The sequence below is a fragment of the Elephantulus edwardii genome, unplaced genomic scaffold, assembly GCF_000299155.1.
Source record: "Elephantulus edwardii isolate Elephantulus edwardi_28Jun2011 unplaced genomic scaffold, EleEdw1.0 scaffold00354, whole genome shotgun sequence".
Taxonomy (NCBI): domain Eukaryota; kingdom Metazoa; phylum Chordata; class Mammalia; order Macroscelidea; family Macroscelididae; genus Elephantulus; species Elephantulus edwardii.
The window spans coordinates 1,525,972-1,540,175 of NW_006400104.1; the positions used below are offsets into that span (position 1 = coordinate 1,525,972).

Below are 14,204 nucleotides of genomic sequence, written 5' to 3' on the forward strand. Positions count from 1 at the left end.
TTTTTCATTTCCTGGCTACTGGTGTCAAGAGTGTTGACCGTACTTTGTTATAATTCACTTAGTCAGATGCCTTTGCTTAGTCAATAAAACAAACAGACATTTTTCTGATATTGTCTGCTTTCAGCCAGAATCCATCTGGCATCAGTAGTGTTATTCCTGGTGCCATGGCTTCAAATGCAGCTTTAACTTCAGACAGTCTGTCAATGTACTGCTCTTGTCAGTTTTAGATGATCTTCAGCAATATTTTGCTTAGTGTGATAGTAATGATATTGTTTGATAATTTTAACATTCTGTTGGATCACCTTGGGAGCAATTATGGATCTCTTCCGGTCAGTCGGTCAGGTAGCTGTTCTCCAAATTTTCTCACATAGACTAGTTTGCACATCCATGGTTTACAAAACACATATTTGTATTTATCCTAGACATCTCTTTATGTCTGTACTTTTAGATGTGGAGTGTGCATTTGATTAATAAAACCCTTTGCTGGCTTCTGGTTAATGATTTTCTAATAGTTTCTTGGAAGTGTCTCTGTCTTAGTTACCTTACTCAAAACCAAACTCAATGCTGTCAAGTTTACAGTGACTCCTGTTAGGTTTCCAAAGTTGTAAATCTTAATCTCCTGCACAGCTGATGGTGAATTCAAACCTTGCAGAATTTTTGTTATTGTGAAACATGCTATGGGCTATGCCATCAGAGATTCTTCTTATTAACCTACTGCTTCATTAATATAGGAGCTCTGGTGTTGTAGCCCGTGGCATTGTACACTGCTAACCAAAAGGTCATGGATAAAAGACAAACAGTCTCCTCCAGTCAAGAATTATAGCCTCAGAAAACTAACAGAGGGTCACTATGAGTTGAATCAGACTTGACAGCAACTGAGAGTGACTTCAGTAATAGAAATACCACAAAGGAGTGGCTTTCATGAACAAAACATTATGTTCTTACAGTCCAAGAAGCGAGGAAGAGGAATGTGGAGCCTGCTCTCAGGAGTGTGCTTTCTTGTCTGTTTCATTCTCTCCTAAGTAACTGCCAACAATTCTTGTGTATGCCTTTTGTCTATCATCACTTTTCTTCCTTGTTTTTATCAGTTTTTGGCTCAGTAGTGATTAGCTTAAGAACCCATTCTACTTTCAGATGGCCTGATTAACACAGTAACAACAAAACATATCCCTCACTGCTGTTGAGTTGGTGCTGACTCACCTCTAATGTATTTCCCAATGGGAAGTCTACTCATCTTTCTGTTGAGGAACTGTTGGTGAATTTAAACCACTAGAGCTGCACACCCTCCAGGTTAGTGGCCCAACTCTTTGAACTAAGCAGCCAGACCTCCTCAAACAGGATTATCTCTAGATAGTGTTTATAGTTATATGTTGTTGTGTACCGTACAATGGGAACCAATCCATAGCTGACCCTCTCGTGAGTTTTCAGGAGCAGTTAATTGCATAGGAGGAGACTGCCCATCTTTCTCCTGTGAAGCATCTGGTGGCCTCGAACTGTGTGCCTTCAGGATTGCAGCATAGATTCTTGCCAGTAGGCTACCAGAACTCCCTATATTTATATAGGAATAAATTTAATTAGGGAGCTCTGGTGGTCTAGTCATTAAGGAATTGAGCTGCCAACCCAAAGGCGTGAGGTTCGAATCCACCAATTACTCCTTGGGAGACAGATAGGCAACCTTCTTCTGTGTGCTTTATAGTCTCAGAAATCCTGCTTGAGGGTTAGCTGCAAGTTAGCACCTTGGATGTATTTATTTATCCAATAGAAATCTGAAACTGGCCTCTTTCTTGCTTATAAATTTCCAGGAAGGAGACAGCTTTTAATCCTGTCTTTGTTCCTTTCAGTCTAAATTTACAGCATTTCTGTGAAGTGGTTGATTAGATTCATCACTTACAGGCTTACTCTTTTTAGTAAAATACTGTGTAGTCACAACTTTGGTGCCAGTTTCAGGATACGCTTTACTAGTTTTCAAGACAGAATTTTCCAGGGCTTTAAGTTCTGGTTTCTTTTTCCTTTCTAAATGTATCTCTATCTACCCACATTTTACTTTAAGTGTTAAGGAGGAATCATTGTAGTTCTTTAAGATGTTGCTGAGAAATCTCTACAGCCAAACACCCAGTCACATCACTTGTAAGTTCTACCTTCCCCAGCACATTTGAAAATACTTTAGAAAAGTTCTTTGCCAGCTTATAAAACCTATCACCTTCCCTTTATTGTCCAATCACATCTTCATCATTTCCTTTTAAAGCCTCATCAGAAGCACACTTAATAGCCACACTTCTGGGAGCATGCTGTTGATGGTGATGACCCTCCCCACAGCTCTCCATTCTTTCTGGGCCCTCATCAGAGTAGCCCTTTACGTTCATCATTCTACCGACCATCTCCTCACATGGCATGCTGAGCTCTTACTAGCAAAGTTCCCACGGTCTTTACCAATTATGAAATTGCAAAACCACTTCCACATTTTTAGGTGTTTCTTAGAACAGCATCCATATTTCTTGGTACTGAATTCTATCTTAATTACCTGTTGCATTTGGAATGCAAATACCACAAGTCTGTGGCAACTTTGAGGAATAGAAATTTCTTTTCTGACACTTCAAGGGGAAAAGCTTTGTGGAGAATTCATAGTATAGCTTCAGGGAGAGGTTCTTTCTTATCTATTCAGCTCCTAGTGAAGCTAAAATCTCATTGACCACAGTCTGAATCTAGTCATAGCTGACCCTTTATCAGGTTTTTGTTGTTGTTGTTAAGTGCCATCGAGTCACAGGTGACCCATAGCGACCCTATGAATGAAAGTCCTGGATACCTCCTGTATAACTTTTGTTCTTTCACCAGGTTCTTATGGTTTCCAGAGGCAAGTTATTATGGAAGTGGATGCCACTCCTGCTTCCAAGCTTGTTTTAATTGGGGAGCTTCACCAAACACTGTCCACGATGGGTAATCATTCTCGCATTTGACACATCAGTGTCACAGTGTTCGGCTTCACAGCAACCACGAGTTACCTCTGTGCAGCAAGTGGACATACCAGGGTTACACGACCTAGAAGAATGTTTCACCAAAAACAATTAAAGGCAGGCCTGAGGGCCACGGAGTAGAGTCACCCAGCTTTAGCTTGGGGGCATAGCTTTCTGTCCACTAGGCCAACTGCTCTCTCTTTCTATGCTGGTGGTGGTAGAGATATTGTTAAGTGCCGTAGAGTTGCAGGATTTTAGTGGCTGTAAATTTATTCTGAAGCTTCGTCTGTCATACTTTGGACATGCTGCAAGGAGGGACCGGTCCTTGGAGAAGGACATCATGCTTTGGAGGGTGGAGGGACAGTGCAGGAGAGGAAGACCCTCAATGAGATGGATTGATTCAGTGACTGACAGTGAGGTTGGCACAGGATAGAGCAGGGTTTAGGACTCTTGTAAATAGCGTTGCTATGAGTTGCAGGTGACTCCACGGCATATTACAACAACAACAACAAAAACAGATTACCCATCTTTCTCCCAAGTAACCATTGAAGGATTCGAACTGCCACAGAGACATGACTTCTGTGTTAACAGTGCTACAGACTATGCCATCAGGACTTCTCCTAACAATGCTTTTAGATGTACCTGGTTGGTTGTTTTGGGATTTTTGTTTGGTTTTTTCCCCTTTCTCTTTTTTCACTGTGCCTAGTCTGCTATATTTTGGGGAGCTCTGATGACTTAGTGGTAAGGAACTGTATTGGCAACACAAAGGTATGAGACTTTAATCCACCAGTTTCTCCATAGAAGAAAGATGAGAAATCTTTTTCCATGTGTTGTACCACCTCTGAAAAACTCACTGGAGAGTTAGCTATGGGTAGATTTTGAGTCAATTGTATACAGCAATAACAACAGTAGGTAATTAAATATAGAACACACTTCAGTCATATCTAGCTAACTAACATAACAACAACAACAACAACAACAAATCAGTCCCATTTTCAAACAAGACCTATTTACAAGTATATGGGCCAGGCTTTCAACATATATTTTTGAGGACACAGTTCAATCTGTACCATACACTAAGAAGATCACTGTGGCATTTCTGAGAAATGGCACATCCCAAAAAAAATTAGCTATTGACTCAGATCATCTCAGTGAGTTTCCTCTGATTAGAACTTTACACACAGAATATTTTACAGTTTAAATGTTTCACATTTGAGAAATTAGGAAGCTAAAGAAAATTTATACTTGTTATTATATTTTTCACTTAAAGTTAGATATAGTCAGCATTTGACTATTTTTCATTTTCTTTGCTAAATAAGAGGTATATATTTGTGAACTACTTTAAAATATTTCCATATTCTTTCTATACACTAAATACATTTTATATAATTAAAAATTAATAAAATGTTATGATCACTTTTTCAGATCATTCAAGTTCATTTTATAAAGAAATGCAGAACTATGTAGGTTTAAGAAAACCATAAGTGATTCCTCTTTCAGATAAAGAAATGGTGACCCAGAGAGGGGAAGTGTATAGCATGAACTCACATAGCCTGAAATTTGGAATAAATGCTAAGTGGTGGTAAAGAGCTCTGATGGACTAGTGGTTAACAAGTTGAACTGCCAAGCAAAAGCAGGGGCTTTGAATCCACTTACTTACTGTTCCTCAGGAAAATTATGGGTGATGTGAAACCTCTGAAATCCTGCTGAAGTTCAACCATAAATAGTTCTGACTCAATGGCAGTGAGTGAGAGATGGTTGTGAGAGAGTGAGAGAGTTCAGGGTTGTCAGAGTGAAGGGGTTAAGCAGCAATACCCCCAACTTTTTTTATTGTTAATTTTAATGAAAGTCTACAGAAACCTTGGATTTCCATTCATTCATTGTTGCACTTTTCTCTCTGCCCACCCCCACCCCCCACCCCATGCCACTGTTAAAGATTAAATATGCCTGGCTCAAGTCATAGTATTTTCAATTGCTTCATATGCATGTAATATCTGGACAATTAATAAAAAAGACTGAAGGAGAATTGCTGCCTTTGCATTGTGGTATAGATAAAGAAAATAATTTTGTAGTCTGATTAAAGTAAGTACATTGAGAAACCCATTGTTATCAAGATGTCCCTCCATGTTGTGATAAGGCTTTAAGTTTTTGTGAAAATAGATTTCCTCCTTCCTCAAAAAGGCTTTTGGATTCACACTGCTGACTTTCAGCTAGCAACACCACAGTCCACACTTTACCACAGGGATTTCTACTTGTAGAAATAGAAATTTCAGTAGAAATGAATACGTGTATTCACGAAGAACTTTATGCAGAAACATTAGCAATATTATTCATAATCGCATAAAAGTAGAAACACTCAAATAGCAATCACCCAATAAATGGAGAAAAGAAACATAATATATGCAGTGGAATATTATTCAGTCATAAAAAAAATGAAATACTGAAACCATACATGATATAAAATGCATGATTCTTAAAGCGGTGAAAAGAGCCAATCACAAAAGACTATGTTATAGGATTTCATTCATATAAAATGTCTGTTATTGTCAGATGCTCTCAGGTGAAATATGACTCATAGAAACCCTACCAACAATGTGTTTGAAGCTTACCCTATTTTGTTTGTTTGTTTGTTCCTTTTTGTTGTGTGTCATTGAATTGGATCCAACTGGTACAGGAGGGGACTGCCCCTCCTTCTCCAGTACAACATTTGGTGAATTTGAACCATGCTCCTTTGGGATTGCAGGACAGCTTCTTGTCTCTAGGCCACCAGAGCTCCTGAATCTTGCCCTATTCTGTACCATTGTCATGATGGATTTGGCACAATTGCTAATATAATGGGCTAGAGCACAACAGAGATCAAGAGGACATTGATAAAATGTCTAGTGTGGAACAATTCATTGAGATAGAAAGTGGCTTAGTAGTTGCCAAGGGATTGAAAGAAAGAGAAATGAGAGCATTTCTGTTAATGAGGATAGGATTTCATTTATAGACAAAGAAATATTAAAAAATTGAAGTTTGTTCCTCCAGGAGATCTTTTTGGTCATCCTGAAAGACCTTTCCTGGCTCCTGGAAGGCAAGATGTCCACAAGGTTCCTAATCCAGACAAAAGGCTGCTGCTTGGGAACGAGAACATTCAGCAAGAAGGTGACGAGATTCCACTTTCCTCCTCCGATGGATGTTAGGGAAGTTGTTGGGCAGCCTGTTGACCCTCGTGAAGACCCTGGAAGGCCTCCGTTAGATGGTAGGGACCACTTCAGAAGACCTCCTGTAGATATAAGGGAGAACCTCGCTAGGCCAGGTATAGATCATAGCAGTCGAAGAGATCATTTTGGCTTTAATCCTGAGAAGCCCTGGGGCCATAGAGGAGATTTTGATGAGAGAGAGCATCGTGGTCTCCATGTCTTTGGTGGTCCCAAAGGTTTACATGAAGAGAGAGGCCGGTTTCCTCCTGGAAACTATAAGATTTGGTCCTAGAGGTGGTCGTTGGAATGGAGGATTTGGACAAGAAGTTCACAGAGATTTTGATGACTGCAGAAGACCTTGGGAGAGGCAGAGGGATAGGGATGACAGAGATTTTTATTTCTGCAGAGAAATTAATGGAAATCGACTTGGAAGAGACAGAATTCCCAACACCTGGGTCCCGCCTCCCCATGCTCGAGTTTTTGATTACTTTGAAGGGGCCACTTCTCAACGAAAAGGAGATAATGTGCCTCAGGTAAATGGTGAAAATACAGAGAGACACGCTCAGCCACCACCTTTACCTGCACAGAATAATCCTGAACTTTACGATAAACTGGCATCTTCAAGTGAGATAAACAAGGAGAAGAGTGACACAGCTGCTGATATAGAAAGTGAACCAGTAGTAGAAAGCACAGAAACTGAGGGGACGTAATCATCACTCAGTAGGTAAAGGATACATTTTGTAAAGTTGTCATCTCGCTGTAATAGATTAATGGCTGACTGGACCATAGGCATTCACTTTTGTCTGCCAGAATTAAGTTAATCTGATGTTCATGTTCACCTTTCTCTTTTAAAATAATTGTACAACTGACTTGTATAGACATTGTACTTACTACGAACATGGTAGGTAAACTTTTTTTAAAATTTTTTCTGGTAAACTATAAATATTGCCCCAGATTCTTTTAACGTCAGGTAAATAAATAACAGCTTATCAGAGACTTCCTATGGAAGAATGTGGTTTTTAGATACTACTGCTAGGTTGGATATGGTAATGGATATATTTCAAAATAGCAAGTGGTGGTATATCTATCTTACCCATATCTTTAGGCTGGTGCAGAATTTTAAGGTAATAGAAGCTGTGATGTTTTATGCAAAGACTGGCTCTAGATACTTTGAGGAGCACAATAATGAGATTGAAAAAAGTGGTTTTGTAAAATCTACACTGCGGTCTCTGTTTCTCCAAAGTAAGTGTCTGTGATTTGTTCCTCATACTGCTGTGAGTGAAAAAGAACAAAGAAAATAACAACAAATATTAAAATAACTTTCATTGTTGGGTGAGTTTTGTTTTTAGATGCCAATAAAACCCATTTGTTTGATAAAAAAAATTGAAGTTTGAAAATTCAAGTCTTCCTTTTCTGCCAGCAAGATTGTGCTATTTGCGTATGGCAGGTTATTGATGAGTCTTCCTGCAATTTTGATGTGATGATGGCTGCATATATGTATTTTAAATATTTACAATCATTGAATTATACATTTTAAATGAGTGAATTATGTGATGGTGGTAGCGGTGTTAGGTACCTTCCAGCCAACTTAGTCATCCAATGTACACATGAAAAAAAAACTCGTTTTCTGATCATGCCCTATCCTTACAATTGCTGTTGTTCTTGAGTCCTTTGTTGTAGACACTGTGTTAATTGATATCATTGAGGGACTTTCTCTTCTTCAATGATGTTCTGCTTTATCAAGCATGATATTCTTCCAGAGACTAGTTTCCCCTGATAACATTTCCAAAGGATGTGAGACACGTGACATGAAGTATCACCATCCTTACTTCTAAGGAGCACTCTGGCTACACTTTTTCCAAGCAGATTTGTTTGTTCTTTTGACAGCCCAAGAATATTCCATATTTTTTTTTGCCAACACCACAGTTCAAAGACATAGGTTCTTATTTGGCTTTAATTTGTATTTTCCAGATAGATCATGATATTGAGTATCTTTTCATGGGCTCATTGGCCATTCTTAGGTTATCTTAAATTAATTTTTTAAATACTTGATATAGTACAAAAATATTTTTTAAAAAGTCAATTGTTCATTCATTCCCTGGTGACCAACCCCAGAGACATCATTCTTAGTTCTTTATGTATTTTCAGATTTTCATTACTAGTCTCTGTATTAGCTTCCTAATGCTATGGCAATGCATTGCCACAACACAATATATTATCTTATTCCTGTAGATGTGGTGGTCGTTATGCATCATTCAGTCGATTAAGACTTATACTGACCCAATGAACAACAGAAAAGTGTGTTACCCTATCCTGTACCATTCTGTCATGCTCAAGTCTGTTGTTATAGCCACTGTGTCAATTCCTCACAGTGAAAGCCTTCCTCTGTTTCACTGATCCTTCATCTACAAATGTGAACAAGTAGTTGCACACCTAACCTTGCAGAACTGCTCTACTTGAATGTTGCCCAGATGTACATGCGCCAAACCTTGAGTCCTTGAGAATGTAAGGCCTAGACTACAAGGAATCAAAACCCAGTGGTTTAGTCATCCTTTCCCAATTGGCATTGCTGCTTTTCACATGGAAAAGTGATCAAAATTAACTTATGTTTCTTGTTGCTATTCTGTTTACAACACTGTAGCCCTTGGCAGGGAAGGTGGGGTGCAGGTGCTTTCAGATGGGCTTTTGGCATTTTCTGAATAAGAAGAGAAAGGCCCCTTAGGTGTTATCCAGCACTGCTGTGTTTGCAAAAGGTGTCTCCCATTAGACAATTCCAATTTAAATGACAGATTAACTCTGATAAAACTGACCCCAGCTGGCTTTTCTCTTTGATGGTTTCAATTTCAGGATTATCCATCATAAATGATTATAATAAGACAGGATTTTGACGGGACAGGGTAGGAGTTTTAAATTCTTACCTGCAATTTCCAGCTCAAGGGGATAATAGCAGAAAGAAAACAATTCCAGTAATTTAGTTGAAGGCTATAAAAACATGCTGAATTTTCCCCTTGGAGTTTTACGTTCCTAGGCATTCAACAGGTCACTTTCCTTTACGGGCAAATGCGCTCCCTTCTATCAAATTATGAGCCTTACAAAAGTTGCTCTTTCTCTTTTTGCCACAAGTATGAGGAAGATTGGAGGGATGTAATGATTAATTATAGTAGTTATTAGTTTAGATATTTTTTCTATTTAATCACTTGATGCCTGCGGCTTTTGTATACTTTTTCTACTACAATTTTTGATAATTGTACATATAGAAGACACAGTGCTAGGGGCACAGGGAGGTGCACTGCTAACCCACGGTCAATCTCCTCATTAGAAACTTGGTGGAAAGCCAGTTGTGTGCCAGTTCTAATTCGATGGCAATCAATGGGTTTAAGTTGGAGCTATTGGAGGTGTCACAAGGTTTAAAGCTCTGTCTCCAAACCAAAAAGTTGATGATTCAGACTCAGCAGCTATCCAGTCATTGGAAACTCAGGAGGTAGATCTGTTCTCTTATAGGGCTCGTTGGTATAAAAACTGACTCAACAATATTTTGGTGTTTTTTTTTTTTTTTTTTTTAATGTGAGTTTAAAACAATGTGACTTTCCTCTCATCTGCTAGGTGTTTTTCTTCCCCTGCATTTTCATATACCTAGCACTCTAATCTCTCTTTCTCCTAGGCCTTCTCTGCCTTCTTTTTTATGGCTTGTGTTTGGGTTGTGTCTTCTGTGTCTAGGAGTATAGCTCATAATTCTCACACTTACCCTCAGGCTTTTATCTGCTACCTGGATACTGATGACAATGAGGAACTCCTACTCTGACTTTGGTTCATATTTCAATACATCAGCTTCTGGTTAGGCCAAGAGTGTTTACATGAGTCCCACTGGGACCTTACCCTAGCTGAATCATAACTAGAATTTCTCTCCCTTCTCTCCAACACTTTGACTTCTGCTTTCCTCTCAAATTTCCATTTCAGGGGAAAGTTAAGTGATGAACATGGAAACTTGAGAATTTTCCAAGTTGTTTCTCTCTCATCCTCACACTATCCTTAGCCTCCTGATCTTCCTCTTAAATACTTAAGAAATTTGTTCACTTTATTTCATTTCTATTTCAACTAACTCTGAATTCCAGATCTCTCTTAACTGAAATGTTCCTTAATCCTCTAGACTGGATTATGTAATGTTCTAAATGTTTCCCTCGCCCACAGAATCTAATGGAAGTTTTACTAAAACCATAACCCCTGCCCTTGGGTATGTTATGACTCATAGAGACATTCCTTGAAATTTCTGAGGTTATGATTTATTGATAGCAAATACCTTTTATAAGAAACATAAACACAGAATAGATACATTAATTTCCCCAATAGTATGCACAGAAATCAGATTGATTACCTGTGGAAGGAATCATTGGAGAAGTTCAACATCAACAATGAAGACTAGGCCAGGTTCTGTACTCAATCTTTTCTTCATCTCTCATGATGTTGCCTAATGACCCTATGATGAAAATCTTTGTTTTCCTGATGCTGCAATGTAATCCATATTACATGTTGTATGCTTTGATCTTCTGTAACAAGTTCTTCAAGTCCTCCTTGCTTTCAGAAAGCAAGATTGTGTCATCTGCATAGCGATGCTTGTTGGTTAGTTCTCCTTTGATCCTGATACTACATCTTTCTTTATAAAGTTCAGCTTCTTGAATTATTTGTTTAGCATAAAGTTTGAGCACATGTGGATAGAGGACACAGCTTTAACACATGCCTTTCTTGTTAAACTGTGCAGTGTTCCCTTGTTCTGTTCAAACAATAGCTTTTTTGGTCTAGACATAGGTTTCATATAAGCACAGTTAAGTGTTCTGGGATTCCCATTCTTCTCAAGACTAGCCAGAGTTTATTATACTCCAAACAGTCAAATGTTTTTACATAAACACAAATGGACATTCTTCTGGTATTTTTTAATTCTAGCCAAAATCCGTCTGTCATTAGCAATTATATCATCGATGTCACTGCCTCTTTTAAAACCAACTTGAGTAACAGAGGAGAAAAAAAAAGATCAAAATGCATATCAGAAAAGTTTCTGAAAATTGCACTGGAGCATCAAGAAGCTAACACAAAAGGAAGAGATTCTGAAGTAAAAGAGATGAACAGATAATTTCAAAGGACAGTTTGAGAAGACATAGTGAAATATTTTAACAGAATGTGCAAAGAACTGGGGTTGGAGAATAAAAAGCGAGGAACTCTCTCAGCAATACTCAAGTTGAAAGAACTAAGAAATAAATTCAACCCTCGAGCTCCAACATTGAAAAATAGCATGGGCAAATTTGAATGACATAGGAAGCATCAAAAGAAAGTGGAGAGGAGCAAAACGGGAGGGGAGGGGCGGAGAGAAGGGTGCAACAATGAATGAACGGAATTCCAAAATCTCTGTAGATGTTCATTAAAATGAAAAAGAAATTAATTAATTAATTTTTTAAAAAAAGAAAGTGGAGGAATTTTGTCACTTAAGACTCCTCATGGTTTTTGTCTTTACCCCTAGGTCTCTGATCTACTTTGTGTTAAGAGGGTAAAATTGATCAATGGTTACTTCTAGAAATTAAGTGCTTTTGTGCATAAAAAACCCCAGTTTTTCTGATAGGGTGAAAAGGAAACCTACAAACTGGGAAAAGAAAATAGAGGGAATACACAGAGACACTGTACCAAAATAACTGGGGGAAAGTGGCTCATTTCAGGAAATAGCATATCATCAAGAGATCATGGTGATTAGGGAATAAGTGCAAGCTACGTTTAAGACATTGACAAAAATATGACTTCAGAAATCAATGGGCTATCAATAGAGAACTAGGATTTCCATTCATCTTTGTTGCACATTTTCCTCCCTGCCTACCCCTTCAGTTTGCTTTTCTCTGAAAAAAATATTCTTTCATTATTGTACAATTCCCCACCCTCAAACCAGTCCACTTTACTATGCAGCTCTTATTCTGGACTATTGGGATGCAAATAATACCTAATAATATATTCTTTTTAAGCAGTTCTTTCCCTCATCTGTTTAAATGTAGTGTGCATTATTTATCCCCAACTTTTCTTAGTTTCCCCAACCCCGAAGTCAGTCCTGTATTATAACAGTGACATTATGCAATATTTGTCCATTTGTGACTGAGATATTTCATTTAGCATAATGTCTTCCAGGGTTGCACATTTTGTATAATATGTCATGAGTTCCTTGGCTTTCAGTGCTGCATATTATTCCATTGTGTAAATATACCACAGCTTTTCTATCCATTTATTTATTAATGGCACTTATGTTGTTTCCATCTCTTTACTATTATGAACAATGCAGAAATAAACATGGTTGTGCATATATCTGCTTTAGTGGCCGTACTGGTTTCTTTAGGATATATTCCCAGTAGTGGAATTATTGGGTCAAATGTTATTTACATTTCCAACTTTTTGAGACAAAGCCATACTGCTTTCCAGATTGGTTGCACCATTTTATACTCCCACTAACAGTGAATAAGGGTTTCAGTTTCTCCACAACCTCACCAGCATTTGTTGTTTGCTGCTCTGTTGAATTATGCTATTTTTTACTGGGGTGAGATGATCTCTCAAAGTTGTTCTGACTTGCATCTCATTTTAGAGCTAGGGATTATTGACATTTCTTCATGGTTTATTTGCTATATCCTGCATCCATTTTGCAATTGGGTTGTTTACATTTATCTTGTTGTAGTGCTTGAGTATTCCATGAATTCTAGATATAAGTCCCTTATCAGACATGTCATTACCAAGTATTCTTTCCCAGTCTGTGGCTTTCCCTTTTACCCTGGTGGAGAAGTTTTTGGATGTGCATAGGGATTTGATTTGTAGAAGGTCCCATTCGTCTATTTTATCCTCTCCTGGTTGTTGGTTTTCCGGATGCTTGGAACACTGTTCTTGCTGTGGGTTAGGGCTTCTAATGTTTTTTCAAGCTTTTCTCTGGTGAAGTTTGTAGTCCTTGGTTTTAGTCCTAGATCCTTGATCTGCTTTGAGTTGGGTTTTGTGGATGATATGAGGTGTGGGTGTTGCTTGAATTTTCTGCAGACAGTTTTCCAATTTTACCAACACCATTTGTTAAAGAGGCTGTTATTCCCTCACTTAACTGATTTCATCTCCTTGTCAAAAATCAGTTGACCATATGTAGATGGGCTGATTTCTGGATTCTCAATTCTATTCCTTGGAGCTATGTGTCTGCCATTGTACCAATATCATACTATCTTGAATGCCATGGCAGTGTAGTACAATTTGAAATCAGAGAGTGAGATGTCTCCTACCTTGTTTCTCTTTTTACAGAGTACTTTGCTCATTTAGGGTCTCTTTCCATTCCAGACAAAATTAGAAATTGCCTTTTCCATCTCATTGAAGAATGGAATTGGTATTTGTATTTGGGTTGCATTTAATGTATAGATTTGTGGTTGTTGCTGTTATGTGCCATTGAGTCACTTGCAACTCATAGCTACCCTTAGTACAACAGCCTGAAACCCTGCTCTATCCTGTGCCAATCGCACTGTCTCCGACACACCCACCTCAATTACCCCAGTCATGAAATCAATCCACCTCATAGAGGGTCTTCCTCTCCTGCATTGTCCCTCCACCCTCCTAAGCATGATGTCCCTCTTCAAGGAGCGGTCCCTCCTTGCAACATGTCCAAAGTATGTCAGACGAAGCCTCAGAATCCTTGCCTCAAAGGAGCAGCCCAGTTTAACCCTCTTCATGATGAATCTGTTTTCTTAGCAGTCCATGGTACATTCAACAGTCTTCTGCAGCACCACAGCTCAAAGGCATTTCTCCCTAGTTATTATTGTCTAACTCTATGGCACATAGCAAGTGATTGCAAAGACCATGGCGTGTATCAGGCACACCTTAGTCTCCAGAGTGACACTATTTCTCCTCAGTACTTTGGAGAGTTCCCTAACAGCAGACTTTCCCATCGCCATACGTCTCTTAATTTCCTGGCTGCTGGTGCCAAGAGTGTTGTCTGTGGAGCTAAGCAGACTAAAGTTGTTAACAATCTCAATCACTTCACCATCCATCCTGATGCTGCCAATTGGTGCAGTTGTGAGAATCT

General features: G+C 38.6%; 1 protein-coding gene across 1 annotated transcript in view; it reads left to right on the plus strand.

Annotated features, from left to right (window-relative positions):
• Window positions 1-14,204, plus strand: part of TIMD4 (T-cell immunoglobulin and mucin domain containing 4) — an 83,406-nt gene that overhangs the window by 54,091 nt on the left and 15,111 nt on the right. The window contains exon 4 of the mRNA XM_006901985.1: window positions 6,314-6,839. Within this exon, the coding sequence (XP_006902047.1) occupies window positions 6,314-6,839 (526 nt within the window). The remainder of the gene's footprint in view (window positions 1-6,313; window positions 6,840-14,204) is intronic.